Source organism: Erpetoichthys calabaricus, chromosome 6 (assembly GCF_900747795.2).
Source record: "Erpetoichthys calabaricus chromosome 6, fErpCal1.3, whole genome shotgun sequence".
NCBI lineage: Eukaryota > Metazoa > Chordata > Cladistia > Polypteriformes > Polypteridae > Erpetoichthys > Erpetoichthys calabaricus.
The window spans coordinates 163,382,983-163,397,904 of record NC_041399.2 but is presented as its reverse complement, the minus strand read 5'-3'; the positions used below and the strand labels follow the sequence as shown (position 1 = coordinate 163,397,904).

General features: G+C 37.8%; 2 protein-coding genes across 4 annotated transcripts in view; both read right to left on the bottom strand.

The window, feature by feature from the left end:
- The window catches only part of myd88 (MYD88 innate immune signal transduction adaptor), a 399,089-nt gene that overhangs the window by 12,425 nt on the left and 371,742 nt on the right, over positions 1-14,922 (bottom strand). The window contains exon 2 of one of the 2 annotated variants that reach the window (XM_051929343.1): positions 4,102-4,679. In XM_051929343.1, coding sequence (XP_051785303.1) covers positions 4,102-4,417 — 316 coding nt within the window. In that variant the 5' untranslated portion in view covers positions 4,418-4,679. Of the gene's footprint in view, positions 1-4,101; positions 4,750-14,922 lie in introns of those variants that run through there. The other variant, XM_028804089.2, reaches the window with a different exon arrangement.
- The window catches only part of cry-dash (cryptochrome DASH), a 44,992-nt gene continuing 40,994 nt past the window's right edge, over positions 10,925-14,922 (bottom strand). For both annotated transcript variants that reach the window (XM_028804088.2, XM_051929339.1), the window contains 2 exons: positions 14,300-14,476; positions 10,925-11,406 (listed from right to left, as the gene is read on the bottom strand). In XM_028804088.2, coding sequence (XP_028659921.1) covers positions 11,296-11,406; positions 14,300-14,476 — 288 coding nt within the window. In that variant the 3' untranslated portion in view covers positions 10,925-11,295. The remainder of the gene's footprint in view (positions 11,407-14,299; positions 14,477-14,922) is intronic.

The following is a 14,922-nucleotide window of genomic DNA, read 5'->3' as shown; positions in this document are numbered from 1 at the left end:
GTAGTATTTCTTTCCTATAGGTTTTCAGTGATACTCTTTATTAAGAGTGATTTGATTGCAGATTGAGGGCAGTGAGTTGGACCATTCAGAAAACAACCCATGAGCTGGCATACCACATGGCATCCAAACTGGCATGAACACAGCTTAGTCAGTGCTCTGCTGGCCCTAATTAGCAAAGGGGAAAGGCAAATGGCTGATACTTATCCACAAATTCTAACCAGATGTTTACTAATCTATCATGGTGTAGTTTGTATATTTTTCTCTTGATCATAAGTTTTAAGAGACACAAAAGAATAAACCGCCCCTCCCGCAGAGAGAGAGAGAAAGAGAGACTCCGATGTGATTAATCAATGAGATTACAATGGTCATTCTGCATGACAATAAGGTATCTAAAAATTTAATTAAAATATTCATTCATTCTTCTAAAACAAAAAGAAAATTCTAATTGCATTATTTAATCTTCTCATGATAAAAACTACTGGTGTTGCCACCTGGGTCCACAACTACTCAAAACCACAATCTGTTTCAGTTTCTGCCAATAAAAAGACAGCAGGGTAGCTGCCCAGCATCAGAGAATGCAGCATGCTTACAGAACAGTGGTTTTTGATGTCAGTCCAGGGGACACCCCACCTCCCCCCCAGAATGGCCATTACCATTTCTTTTTTAATTTAATTGTATCCAAATGCTGATGATAATGAGCACGGCAGACACTGGCAAAAACAATATTGCATGCTAATTTGGAGTTATTACTTCACTGCCATTTTCACTTGTCTACTCTTTAAGAAATGTTTCTCAGAAATTTACAGATGGGTGAAAAAGGCAGTTAATTTAAGAGCTCCACCTTAGCATACAATGTTGTAAACATTTGATTACAATTACACTATCAAACACTACGGAAACGGTTTAATTAAACAGAAAAAAACAAAGGAAAAGTAAACATTTGAAGTGGTTAAGACTTTGGTCATCAAACCCTGAGGTTGTGAGTTCAAATCCCCCTACTGACAATGTGTGACCCTCAGCAAGTCACTTGACCTGCCTGTGCTCCAAATAGAAAACCAAAAAGAAATGTAACCAACTGTACCATAAATCTTGTTTAATCACCTTGAATAAGCCAAATAAGTAAATGTAATGTAAAATATATATATAAATATTTCAGAATTTCTTAAATTAAGAAATTAAAATGGCAGCTACCTAACCAATCAGATCAATTAAACAAATCAGCATCGAGACATTCTATTTAAACCTTTTAGTTTCAATGCCCAAAGCACTTCAGTGGGTGGAAAGCTGGCAGGAGGGAAAATACCTTCAAAACAACAATATAAATATATAACGGAGAATGATGACTGTGTTTGCCTCTCTAACAGGCAGCAAACAACCAAGTTACCACAAACACACTTGGTTGGACAAATTCAGATTATTGTAGGTGACTCTTAAGATCAGAACACAAGTTCATGGTTACTTGTATAAATTCTGGTAGTCCTGGTCTTGACTGATCTAAACCAACTTTATCAGATTGAAGGAATATGAACAGAAGTTGGAAGGGGTATGACACATTAAAAAAAAAAAAAAAAAAGATCTTAATGGCTTTATGTTTCTGTCTGGAAAACTAAAATGTCTCCACAGTTTTGATTTTAAAAGGGCTGCTTCCTGTTCTATACAAAGAGACTTGCTGTCTCAAACCATGATTGAAAATGTCAAAACACTTTCAATAACAGACCTATACAAAAATGATAATTATTATGATGGTTGTGTGTTAACTGTTTTCATGTCACAATTTTGATTTGAAATATGAGTTGGCCAATTAAAAGCTACAATTTATGGCTGTATTTCAATAATCTCTGAAATACACAGAAATTTTAGATATGCCCTGCCAAACACATCCTTTCTCCTATATGTTCTGCGGGCACTAAAGCTTATAATCATTACCAGGCAGCTGTGCTAGGGCCTGTTAAATGAAATGACAAAAAAATAAATAAAATAAATAGAAGCAATAACAAAATATATATATTAAAAATATGGTTATTTCATCTAAATTTGGACCCACACAGTCCACTTTGGAGTAACAACATGGAAACCAGCCCTCATGATAAAACTACAGGTGTTGCCACCTGGGCCTACAAAACCATTCTGGGTAGATGTTTCCAACCTACTACTCAAAACCACAAAGAAGTTTCAGTTCCTACTGATAAAGAGAGAGCAGAGCTGCTACCCAGCATTCGTATATAAAAAAAGGTTTTACAAATCAGATGAACCCTCCAATGTGACCTACAGATTCACCCATTCAGATTTTTACATGGACGTTTCTTAGTAATATTTTTTGTTGATTTATTTATACACCCACTCCCCATACACACACTTTCTCCAAACACTCTTTATCCCTTAAAAGGCAAATTTAAAGTTGCCAGTTAAATTAATAACACCTTTGGGATGTAAAAGTAAAACCAAAGGGTCTCGATAAACACTTGCACAGATACAGCCACAAATTGGCCCATGGGCCTTTGAGGTAACAGCACTAACCAATCATATGTAAAAATCCTTGATTATGTTCTTCACATTTTTTTATTAATGACAACCACACTACAAAAATACAAATTGCTACCATTTTCTAACTTCCTACTTTGTATACTTAGTAAAAATGACTTCTAACAAAAAAAATGAAACAGCATCCTAGTCTACTTCTGCTATACGTTACGATAAGTTATGCATTCTGTCCACAGAAGGGGCTTGTCAGGAACTGCTGGGGCACAAGAATGGCACAAAACTGTGGGTGTGCCAGATAAGAACCATAATTTAAAATCAACCACTTTACTGAATGGCCCAGTGTGGCAAAAGCGGAATCTGCCAGGGGCTAGTACACATCACCATCATCCACATTTCCTGATGAGGGGTTGCAGTACCAAGACACTGACTAGATCACCCTCTGCTTAGCAATTTCTCCCAACACCACCTGGGAAATTCCTGGATGCCCCCAGGAAAGCAAACCGATCCTGTATAATTTCTCCAGCCTGCCCTGGGTCTCCTCCCAATGACCCATGCTTTGTATATCGCCATGGGGGGTGCCAATGGGGCATTCTAACTCCATGCCCAAAATATCTAAACACAATTTAAACAAGCAGTGCTTCTACTCCCAGGTACTTCCATATTGCTGGGATATCACCATGACACAGGGATTGCACTATTACATTCTTGCAAAGTGCCCCACACTGGACAGGTGAGATGCTCATACATATTTTGGAGGGTAGGCCATACAGGAGCTATACTTAGTGCTGGGCCTTTAATAACATACAAGGTCTCAGGAGAACATGCATGCTGAATGCAAACTCTGTTTGAATGCCCACTGGAATTTTTGAACCCGTTTTCTCCAGAAACTGGATGTAACCTTTGGGCTAGTGTTTTCAAGGCTGCTTGCATCCAGTGATCCACTGACCTCAAAGTCATAAGGCAGTGTGGTTAGAAATTTAGTGAAAGAGAGTGGAAGTCGAGTGAAAGAGTTTTGGCACATAGACACCAGACATGGCAGATGGTTAAGGATCTGATACTGTGTAGTGTGGGTTTACTTTCTTTTACAGCATTTCACATACTGTACTGCCTTTGATCATTTCTTCTAATGACTTTTGGTGCTTCTGAATTTCAAAAAAAAACTTGTTATAGGTTACAGTACCACACAGAGGTTCCACCAACAACAATATACAAAATGATACACAATCAAACACACACCTATATATGTATAGACTACAATGTGAAACTTAATTTAGTTTTTGCTAGTTGACACTACAAGAATATAGTGATTGGTAAATTACTCTATTAACTAAGACTGATTACAGGTTAGCTGGATAAATTATCGCTGATGAAGGAGCTACTTGAAATAAAAATAACCTACTGCACGTTTAAGTGCAATTAATGATAAAGTATCAGTTTAATTAATCTGCATGATGAGTATGACGTCTCATACACCATCCGCTGTAAAACAGACATCCAGCTCTCATTGATTAATTGAAGTTATTACGATTGTTCAATACAGTTTCCCTCGTCGTGTGCACATTTTATAGAGTGTTGCACAGAAAGTAAAAAGAGCCAGCAGCTACTGTACACTCTACTCACCGATACTCGGGCGCAAATCCTCGACGATGTCCTGTCTCTCAATTTTGGCAAGAATATTCAGTAGCCTCCCGACGGTAGCGTCCGAGCATCTCGACGGCCAGTCGTCCAGGATTTTCCTCGTGGGATTTTCATACTTCTCATAGTTGCGAATCTCTAGATAGCTTAAGTCCGTCTCTTCGGCCAAAGCGGTCCAGTCCGCAGCGACTACGTTACGCGGATTCAGGTAGAGACCCAGTCGATTCCTCACGTCCACGTTAAGAGCCGCGACTGGAATATTATCGAAGTCTATAGCGCCTTTGCCGTCAAATGCCGCCATATCTCAGTGAGAAAAGGTACGAGCGTATAATAGTTTGGTCCTGTAGCAGTTAAGCTGCTTGGTGTCCGGACGATGTAGGAAATTACTCGCGCTGCCCTAAAGCCACATATTGCAGCTATTTTGTGCTCTCGAAAATTAAAATACTGTGTCTGCAACGTTACACAACATATTTAATGTGTACGTTCTCCCATCGAAATATTTAAAACAACTTTTCCTGTTGTTAAAAACCTAAAAAGTTATTTTGCAGTAGGTGATCAATAGCCTTCTCCCTGGTGTCGCAACTCTTCCGGTTTGTGTTCGTTTTCGGGAAATCTTTCTCAGATTATCGACTTTTGCGAGGAAGTGAAAGCACGTTGCGTCACTGAGGGGAGGAGCTAGGAGTAAGAGGCGGCTATTGGTGCCATTATTGGTGCCTGGAGACATATATTATGGGCGGGCAACGCGTAAACTAAAAAGGCGTTGGCGTCGGATGAGTTGTAGAATAAGCGGATGTTGATATGCGTGCGCTCTGCCCTGAACTGGCATCCCGTCCTGGTCAGTTTCATGAAAAGGCTCCGCAGCAATCGACTCAATAATTGATTTACGCCGGTTGGAAAACTGAAGTAGCCATATGACACACGAGACTTGTAATACCTGCGGTGGGCTGGAGCCCTACCCGGGTTTGTTTCCTGCCTTGCGCCTTGTGTTGGCTGGGATTGGCTCCAGCAGATCCTCGTGACCCTGTAGTTAGGATATAGCGGGTTGGATAATGGATGGACTTGTAATAATTCAAAATATGGCCAGTTTTACTACCTCAACCTATTTCTGTGTACCATATTAAGTAATTTGAATGTTACACAGGACGGTGTCACAGGAAACCCACGGTTACCGGCTGTAACCAGCGCCACACAAGTATAGTACAATATTGACAAGGCGTATTTAAAATGCCAACAGTAAATATGCACCAGCATTCCGAGATAGTTATCCATTTTAATGGAGAGATTAGCTAGGCTGGCATAGCTGTGTTCATTTCCTCCCTATTATAATGTGATAGCAATATTCATCTTTAAGTGTTTTCAAAAATATGCTGGATTAATATCTAACCAGGGTCTTTAATGGAAAGAATTGTGTGTCAGTACCTGGCAATATCATTCAACCATCCATTTTATGAACTTGCTTTTCCATTACAGAAGCATAGAGATCTTGAGTCCATCTGATTGTTTTGGGTGCAAGTCACGCTAGTTGGGACACCAGTTTGACAAAGTGCAAACCCAGACATATGTGCACTTTTGCACAAAGCAGTTACCGAAGATTTCAAAATTAGGTTCTGATCAGTGGTGACCAGAAGAAACCATGAAAAAATGCAAACTCCAAAGTGATGGTGATTGAGCTGGAAAGCAGACCCCAGTCCCTGGCCCTACTATTAAAGCCTGTGCCACTGTTCTGTTTGATATCAGTACATATGTCATTATTTAAATATATGAGTATGTAAGTGTTACAGGCACAGATACTGAAAAGCATTCTGATGGCATAATATTGTAACCTCCTGCTTTACACATAGATGGGCCCCAAGGCCACCACTACTTTGGGACTGGCAAGACAACGGGTCGTGTTCTCCAACCATTGCCACTAGCTATCAAATAAAAGTGCATTATTGAACCAAATCAAATCAAAATTTATTTGTCACATACAATTATACACAGTATAATATGAAGTGGAATTCTTAATTGCTAAACTGCAAGGCTGTGCCTTTGGAAAAAAACAATACATACAATGGTTTGTTAAACTTGACTTGCTTGTATGGAATGTTATTTGATTTAAATAAAATCAATAAAATGCAAAAAAAAAATGAAATTTGTCGGAGGGTGGCTCTTAGAGGGCTAGGACCACTTGTAAAGAATCAGATTATCGTATTTATGATCAGCAACCTAGAAATAGCATAAAATGACACTTCACTTGCCAATATTACAGAGGAGTAACTTTAACCCCTCATATCCCATTAGGAGGTGAGCCTATGTGTTCCATTGATGTGCTGTGCACAACTTCAGGTCTTTCTGAACATTTTTGCTTAAAACATCTATTGGGTTACTCTTTATCATAAGAGTGTAATTTCCTGCACAAAATATAATGCACAAATGGCCTAAACATTAGAAAAGAGGGGGGGAAACCCCAAAAAGGTAGACACCTTGTATAACTAGTCATCAAGACGAGTCAAACGATATATCATATATGGGGGTTTTCTCATATCGGTGAGTCAGAAGGCACCGGACAAAAAAAAAAAGGTGATTTAAAAGAGTTCATAAGTAACTCTTTTAAACACAATTAATAAATACAAGCATACTTACACATAACATATGAGAATTGACAATAGGGTAACATGCTGCTCCAGGCACTGTCTTCATCTAAAATGTGCATGGCCAGTGGTAAGATGCTCCTCTTTAGTCTCTCCGAGCTGGTCTATAGGCAGTGGTACAATTTTTCTGACCTTAGCACCGAGAAGTCATTGGTCGGATGGCTGGTAATAATAATTTTCTTTGCCTTAGTTCAGCATTGCTTGATATAGATGTCCTGGAAGTTAGAGAGTGCATACCGAATGATTCTTTCAGCTTACCACGTGCGATACAGAGCTTTGCAGTACTGCTGCCTGCCATTTCCAGACCAGGCGGTACTACTTCCTGTCAGGATACGTTCAATGGTGGATATGCAGAAGTTCTTCAGTATCCAGGGGTAGCCAAAAATCCCTGGGGTGGTTAGGATGCTGTTGTGCCTTCTTCACCACAGAGTCAATGTGCTTGGACCAGGTCAGGTCCTTTGTGATGTGGACACCAAAGTATCGTACTGTCTACCCTCTCCACCTAAGTGCTGTTAATACTGTGGGGTGGTAATGCATCTACTATTTTATCGTAAAATTCACAATCAGCTCCTCCATCTTGCTGACATTCAGGATAAATCTGTTGTCTTCACATTAGAATGACAGGCTTACCTCTTCATCCAGGTAAGTCTGTTCAATGTTGTTAGAGATCAGGCCTACCACAACTGTAGGGCATCAAGCACAATCCAATAACTTAATTACACTGACTGAGTAGATAGTACTAGATAATTTACACAATGATTTAAGTTAGGATTAATGTGCTTTACATGAAGAGCTGACAACTGAGGAAAAATATAATAACCTGTACAAGCATCACATTCAATAGGAACACACAAATACAGTAAAACCTTCACAATAACATGAATTAGGAAACAATACTGACATTGTTTGGCTGATTTCCTTTGCCACAAGTGATCACAAAAATCACAACCACTACTTGGCTTGATCTGAGACTGCCTTTAATAAAGCTGCACTGGATGTTGCAGACACTAATAAGCTGTGCTCTAAGCATCTAGGTCTGTATCCATCAGCAAGTCTACAAACAATGACACTATAGTCATCAACATTATCTCTGGTTAATATTCTAACTCAGCCAAGCAATACTGAATATCATCAGGTCTAAATGCAATAAAAAAGAAAAATATAAACAGAACTATTAAAGGAGACTAATTAATAAATCACTTGGCCTACCTTACAGAGGCTTCTGTCTTTCTTTTCTCCTTGTTATAAATGCATTAACAATGTCATCGAAGTTCAAGTTTTAAGTCAGTATATTCACTATGGCTTTTAGAGAGAGTGACTCCCGATGACTAGTTGGTTTATTTTCACAAGGGCCCCTTTGTTCTTTGGGAGCATAAGCTCATTTGGCTTCATGATAAGGACAGTTTCATCAGGATGATGTGCAGTTTTAATACTTGCACTAAATATGGCATTGATGTCACCTGGTAAATGATGAGCTTTTTAGGTTTTCTCTCCCATGAATCCAGATTTGTGAAGCACGTGTTCCGTTACCATATTAGCAGTTTCTTCCATCTTAGGCATGGAAAACTTTAATTCCTTTATAGATGCACAATGTCTCTCAGTGCCTTGCCTGAATAATGCAGATTTTGCCATGGTACTAACTTTTTGAGGCAGGTCTACTCTATGTTCAAAGTTTTCCCATATTTGAACCCTGTCACCTGGAGATGTGAGGCACCAGGTCTAACCACTGTGCTACCATACCAACCATTTTGTAACAATTTAAAACATGAGATGACATTTAATGTTAATTTAAAGTATTACACATAGGAAGTAGAAATGGCAGCTCTATGCAGACAACCCAGCACTGAACATAGCCTATATTGGTTCAATATCTTCATCCTTCCTCGCTATGCAAGAGAAATTCATCCAGAGTTGTGAGTTGAAGATCTCCTGGATGAAGGCCTCTTCCAGACATTACCAGCACGCCCTCACTATACGTTTGAGTCTACCAGGTCTGTCCAGCATTTTCCCTTACCATCTAATCTAGCTCACAACCAGGTAGTGATCAGTTGTGATCACTCTCGGCTATTAATTTAAAATAAATTCTGCAACAACAACACAGAGACACAGTTGGAAACTTGTTAAGTGCAGATTTCACAAAAACATTAGAAAGATTTTCTTCACACAAAGAACCATAGACACATAATAAATTACTACGTAGTGTGGTAGAGAGTAGGACTTTAGGGATCTTCACATTTTGACGATGTTATTTTGGACAGCAGGTGGAAAGGATGGGCAGGCTCGTTGGGCTGAATGGCCTGTACTTGTCACAGTTGTTCTAAGGGGAGAATACTTTTCTAGGTACAATATGTACAAATTAAAGAACATTTGTCATTGGAGTTTTCCTTGTGTATTCTTACCTTTAATACTAACTCTTTTCATTTATATTTAAAGCTGTTACATCCATATACATTCAACTTATTAAAACAACTTTCAAAAACAACATCAATTTCCAATACCTTGTATCTGCACTGATTTTCCTCAGGTACTTTAGTTTTCTTCATTTACCCCAAAGATGTCTAGATTATGTTGACTGGTATCTCTTAACTGGATCTGCACCTGAGTCAGTGTGACCATGTGAGTAAGTGTGCCCACCTTACATTGACTGTCCCAGAAACAGCTTTTGGCTCCTTGTGATCCTGTTATACAATAAATGAGTTGAGAAAAGGTACAAAGAAAGACTAGCATATAAATGTATGTCACTGTACCATGTGATGGACTGGTTTCCCCAGGGTTTGTTTCTGTCTTGAGCCCAGTGCTGTAGGGAAAGGCTTTGTCCCCAGTGATCTTGATCTACATTAAGTAGGTCTAACAATTGATAAATTGATGCTATTATAATATATACATAGCAATGGCTACTGTCTTTCTCTGGTTAGTTACACTGGGACATGGACATTTTCAATCTTGTTTGCTACACAACAAGTGCTCATTCTTCCTCATTATATACAGTATTTTTAAATTCAGAAAAAAAAGTTCTTTTTGTATCGAGTAATTCAGCAGTTGGCAAAACAACACCAAGCAACACTTAACTGGATGGGTTTCAACTGATGTTGGATTAAATCTAAACAAAACCGATCTTCTGTTATTTTTGTTACTAAATTTACTTATGTTCATAATATTTCCAGACTTTCAAAAACCTTTTCTCTACAAGGAAGGACTCATGGAGACTGCCTCCTGGCACCATGTGTTCCTACAGTGTGCTGGGTGGTAGCATCCCTCTCATGGAAGTCCCAAATGTACAACCACAGGGCAGCATGGGAGCTGTAGTCCTTGGGTCCTGCTAGGCATCGTTCCTATAGAAGTTCTGCCTTACCAGGTAGTGCTTCTGGGAAGCAGGCAATGTTGTTGCAGTATAAGTACTCCTAGGTCCAAGTTCAAAAGAAGCTGCTCAGCCTCACCCAGGAGAATTTAAATTGGGAAAAGAGGTAGACAAAGCCTGCCTGGGGAGAAATGGAGGAAGAAAATTGTATCGTGCAAGGAAGACGCCAGCTCTGAAACCATTCTGTTTAATAAAGTATTTTGAATCTGGGACAGTGATGAGTCTAATTGTGTATGGGGTTTAGAGGTCTAAGAAGCCCCTGGAAATATGTTCCAATTCCACACAGCCCCATAGCGAACAGAGAGGGAACTTAAAATGGATGGATACAGGTTAAAACACTTACAAGTACAAGCCATTCTGTAGCCACATTCTGCTAAATCTCACCTTAAATGAACACAAACAAGTGGCTAGTGAATCAAGAGATTCTACAGTATTCAACATTCATCCATCTAAATAAAGCTCGTCTTTTTACTCAAGAGTTCAAGAATCAGGGCCAAAAAAGGATCTGCAGGTGGTTATTTTGGCAAGGTTGACATTGTCATTTAAGGTGTATCAATAGATCTTCCTATTTATAAGAAATAAAACAAAACTGTTTACTACAAACAAGAAAAGAGCTTTGCTTATTTCATGACAGGAAATACCAAAAGATTTCACCATTTCCTCTTTTTTCAGAGAAGTATTCAGGTACAGATTAATTTAGATAATACTGTACATATTTCCACAACAGCAGTCATACCCATTCAATTAAGCACATTAAAAATGAGGTAGGGGTTGCAATCCGATATTTCAGCAGGAACAAATTAGTAACTATGTATAAGTTATTCAGACTGGGTTTTACTTCTTTACTTAGTCTTAATCTTCCAAAAAACATTTACTACAGGATTTTAAAGAGGTGCATTTTAGCAGCAACCAATGCCAATGGTGCTTTTGGCTTTAGGGCACAGATTTGGGAACTGCAGAATCAACTGTCACCATAGCTTACAGATTTCATGATGGGATGAGAACTAGTTAAGTTTCAATGGAAGTAGTTAGTTTGCATCAGATAGCACACTGCGCTTTTTGAACCCAAGATCCCACTGTAAGGCATTTCCTTCAAACATATTGCCTTCTTCTCTGGGTGACACATACGGTATAGCTTTTACTGAGTAAACACTGTATATACAGTTACTGTTAAATTTCTTTGTATGCTTACTCTGAATGTTTATTCCCTGAAAAATAAAAATCTATTCCACGGTCCTTGTGCTGTTTTGGAAGATTGTGAGAACCTCCTCTTCCTCGTCTATGTCCAGAGGAATTAGCCTGGAAAAAAAGATATAATTCAAATTAAAATATATATAATCAATCTGAAGACAAACAATAAAGGATAGCAATAATTTGGTATACAGTGTAGCTGAATACTTCTTTCACTGAGGAGTGTGATTGTAAAATTGGTGAAGTGATTGGCTATACATTGACTCTAGTAAAACTTTTTTAATGTGATGTGTATGTTGAATTTGCAATGCAGGTGACACCAACAAGTTACCTTCTTTATGATTTAAAACCCTTCCCATTTTTCTTCTTTCTTGTTTGTTTCTTTTGTTTAATTATGGAACAACACTCCACTACTTCTAAAATGTTAATTTAAGTATTCCCTCACTGTTATGTTGTCCCTTTACTTTGTAACTCCCGAAGGTATGCCAAATGCTGGCTCTGCACTTTGTTGTTTTAAGAATAGCAACTCCTTTTTTTCTTGTGTGTCAAATCCACAAAAGATAAACAAGGTAAAAAATCAATATTAAGTACCAGGTTAATTCACAGATGGCATATTCTGAATGTGAAACTGAGGAGTTCCGATGGGTCAATTTAATATACATTAGGGGTTAACGGTTTGATGTATAGAATTGTTCAGTATTTATACAGCAGTGAAATGTTGTTCTGAAACCATGAACAGTGTGCAAGAAAAATGTAAAGAATCTGGAAATGAGATGTAATCAAAAATAAACCAAAATACGCAATTCTATCTATAATCTTGCCAAAGAGGTTATTAAAAAAAATCAAAGTCAAGGAAAAGAATGCAACATTGAAGCCAACAAAACTATTAAGAAAATGGTAAAGAGTAGTCACAATATTCCCAAACTTGAACATAGAAGTCTTTGTGAAGACGGCTTATACTGTAACCATTGCACTAGTGACGTCATCTGACATAAATTCCAGTGGACATGCCCCAGCAATTTCCATTCGCGTCATAGAAATGGGACATCAAAATGGCAATGTAAATAACACAAAATGCTGTAGCAGGAAAAATACCAAAACAAACAGAACAAAAATCATATCAATTTTAATAATGTCTGAATTGGCATAAGCTGCCCTAATTTGGGGTGTGCATAAGCAATATAATGATTTACTTTATTGGGTAGAAGCATATAATTAAAAACAATACATCAAATGTGTGCTTCAATTTAAATGCTTAAAGTTTAAATATTTTCAACTGTAATAGAAATCTGTCATTTTTTACCCACCTCTGATAGAGGGCTAGATCCCTAAGTAGAGGATCAAAAATCAAGAATAACATCATATTTGTAATCGCTGATCTTGAAATAGTCTAAAATGATAATCCACATGCTTATTTAGTACTGACTGATAGAGAGCTGGAACCGCCAGTAAAGAATCACATATCAAAAATATTATCATATTCATGATCAGCAACCTCAAAATAGCATAAAACAACACTTTACATGCCTATATTACCAATCCTATTTTTTTCTAAAGATTTATGAAAAAGAGTAATTTTGACCCGTTGCATCTCATTAGGGAGTGAACTCTTGAGATTTGGTTGATATGGCATGCACCACTTGAAGTCCTTCTGATAATTTTTGCTGAAGACACGTATTGATTTACTCCCTATCATAAGGGTGTAATTTGTAAATATGGTACAAAATGGTCCAAAAATGAAGAGTGTTTCAGGTCTAGAGGGCCAAAAATAGCGGGAAGGAACCCCAAAACGCTTGGTGTCTTGCATAACTAGACATCAAGACACACTAAACAGTATATCGTATGTGGGGGTTTTCTTGAACTTGTCAGAAGGCACGGGACAAAAAAGCTGAAGTGATTTCAACCATGTACATAATTAATTCTTATGAACACAATTAGGAAATTTATGGTATTTTTGAATTCATTGATATTTAAAACATTTGTTCACTCTGAAGGAAACATACAGAAAAATGTATAAGGCACAAAAAAATGTAAAACCATAACAAAATTTAACAACTGTGGGCTTCTGTATACAGAAACATGCTTTCATGGTTGAAAAAGTGAAAGGGGTGGGGGATAAGCAGAGCCAAGCTGCGATTACACCACAAACATAAGAGATACCATGTCATGTCTCTCCAGTCACTGTGGAATGGACACAGAAAATTCTCAAAATGATAGCAAAGATGATACTGCATCTGACCAAGGCAATCATCCAGAATTTTGGACAAAGTAGCAGTTTGATATTTCACAAAAAAGTCATAATGGTAACCAGGGATGCAGCATATGTAATTTGTATGGCCCATCCACAACCTATGGACTTAAGCTGTCAAATGACTGTGGGAGCAGTGCAGGCAAAACTAGTTGGCAAACTTTATTAAGAAAGAAGGCAATATTCACAAAGAATTAAAAGTGCACAAAAAAGCCTTAACAATTCTCCATGAAAGAAAACATCACAAAATGCATGCAAGATTAATCTGACTATCAGTATGTTTACTATGCATTTTGCGTACTTTTGACATACTTTACATGACTGGTCCTGTTTTTAAGAAGCCTTTTGGCATTGTTTGCATAAACTGCAGCATCACATGACTTCCTTCTTTTCATTTCAAACACTGATTAGTGGCATCCCTTAATTGCTCTTGCTGTACAATTGCAGTTGGCTCAAATAGTTCTATAGCTTATTTTCAGCTGATTTCTTCACACTAATATACTGTAGTTGTTCCTGGATTGTAGTCTTTCTCCTTTCTTCTCTTTGTACCACTTTTCATGCCTATAAAAAGTCTTTTGTGATTTGTAAATTCACCTCAGTTTTTATTACAGTATAAGTGAATTAAACCAATTTGTCAAGCATGTACTGCATATAATGTGTGCAGTAGAAGCTTCCAATCAGGTTCCTTGTTTACAAAAAAAAACACTACTTGATGTAAAGAAAATAACATTACTAGTTTTTAGAGTGACTTACAGGTTTCTGGTTGGTATGTCTGCTCCATTCTGGTTGCACAATAATGGGAGATGGATAGGTTTCATTCAAATGCACGTTGAAATGGGATAGAGAGGCACTACTGAGTGCCCATGGTGTGTGAATATCTCCTCCCTTAATCTCCTTCAGCTCTGGAACCCACAATCTGACATATTCACCCTAAAAAATGGAATGTAATCTAAGCTGAAGAATTGGCAATTTGACAAAAAGGACACATTCATTCAATAAGGCTGGAGGGTGGTAGTTTTTTTTCAAAGAACTATATATAAAATCAAACTATAAAAGGAAATTACCATAGGATAATGTTACCGACCTCAGGCCTAGGGGAACCTGGGCCAGGTACAAGTCACTGTTGCTACAGGGTGTAACCACAGCAATATGGTGTAAAGCATAAAAGAAACAGACAGCAGTCCCGAGTCTCAGACCATACTTCTCTGTTCTCTTCTGCTTTTATTGTCAATGTCAATGTCAATTTATTTATATAGCACATTTAAACAAACATAGTAATGCTGTGGCCAAAGTGCTTTACAAAAATAGAACAAATTAACATAAAACATAAATAAAAATAAAATATATGAACATAAAATAAAATACATAATAAATAG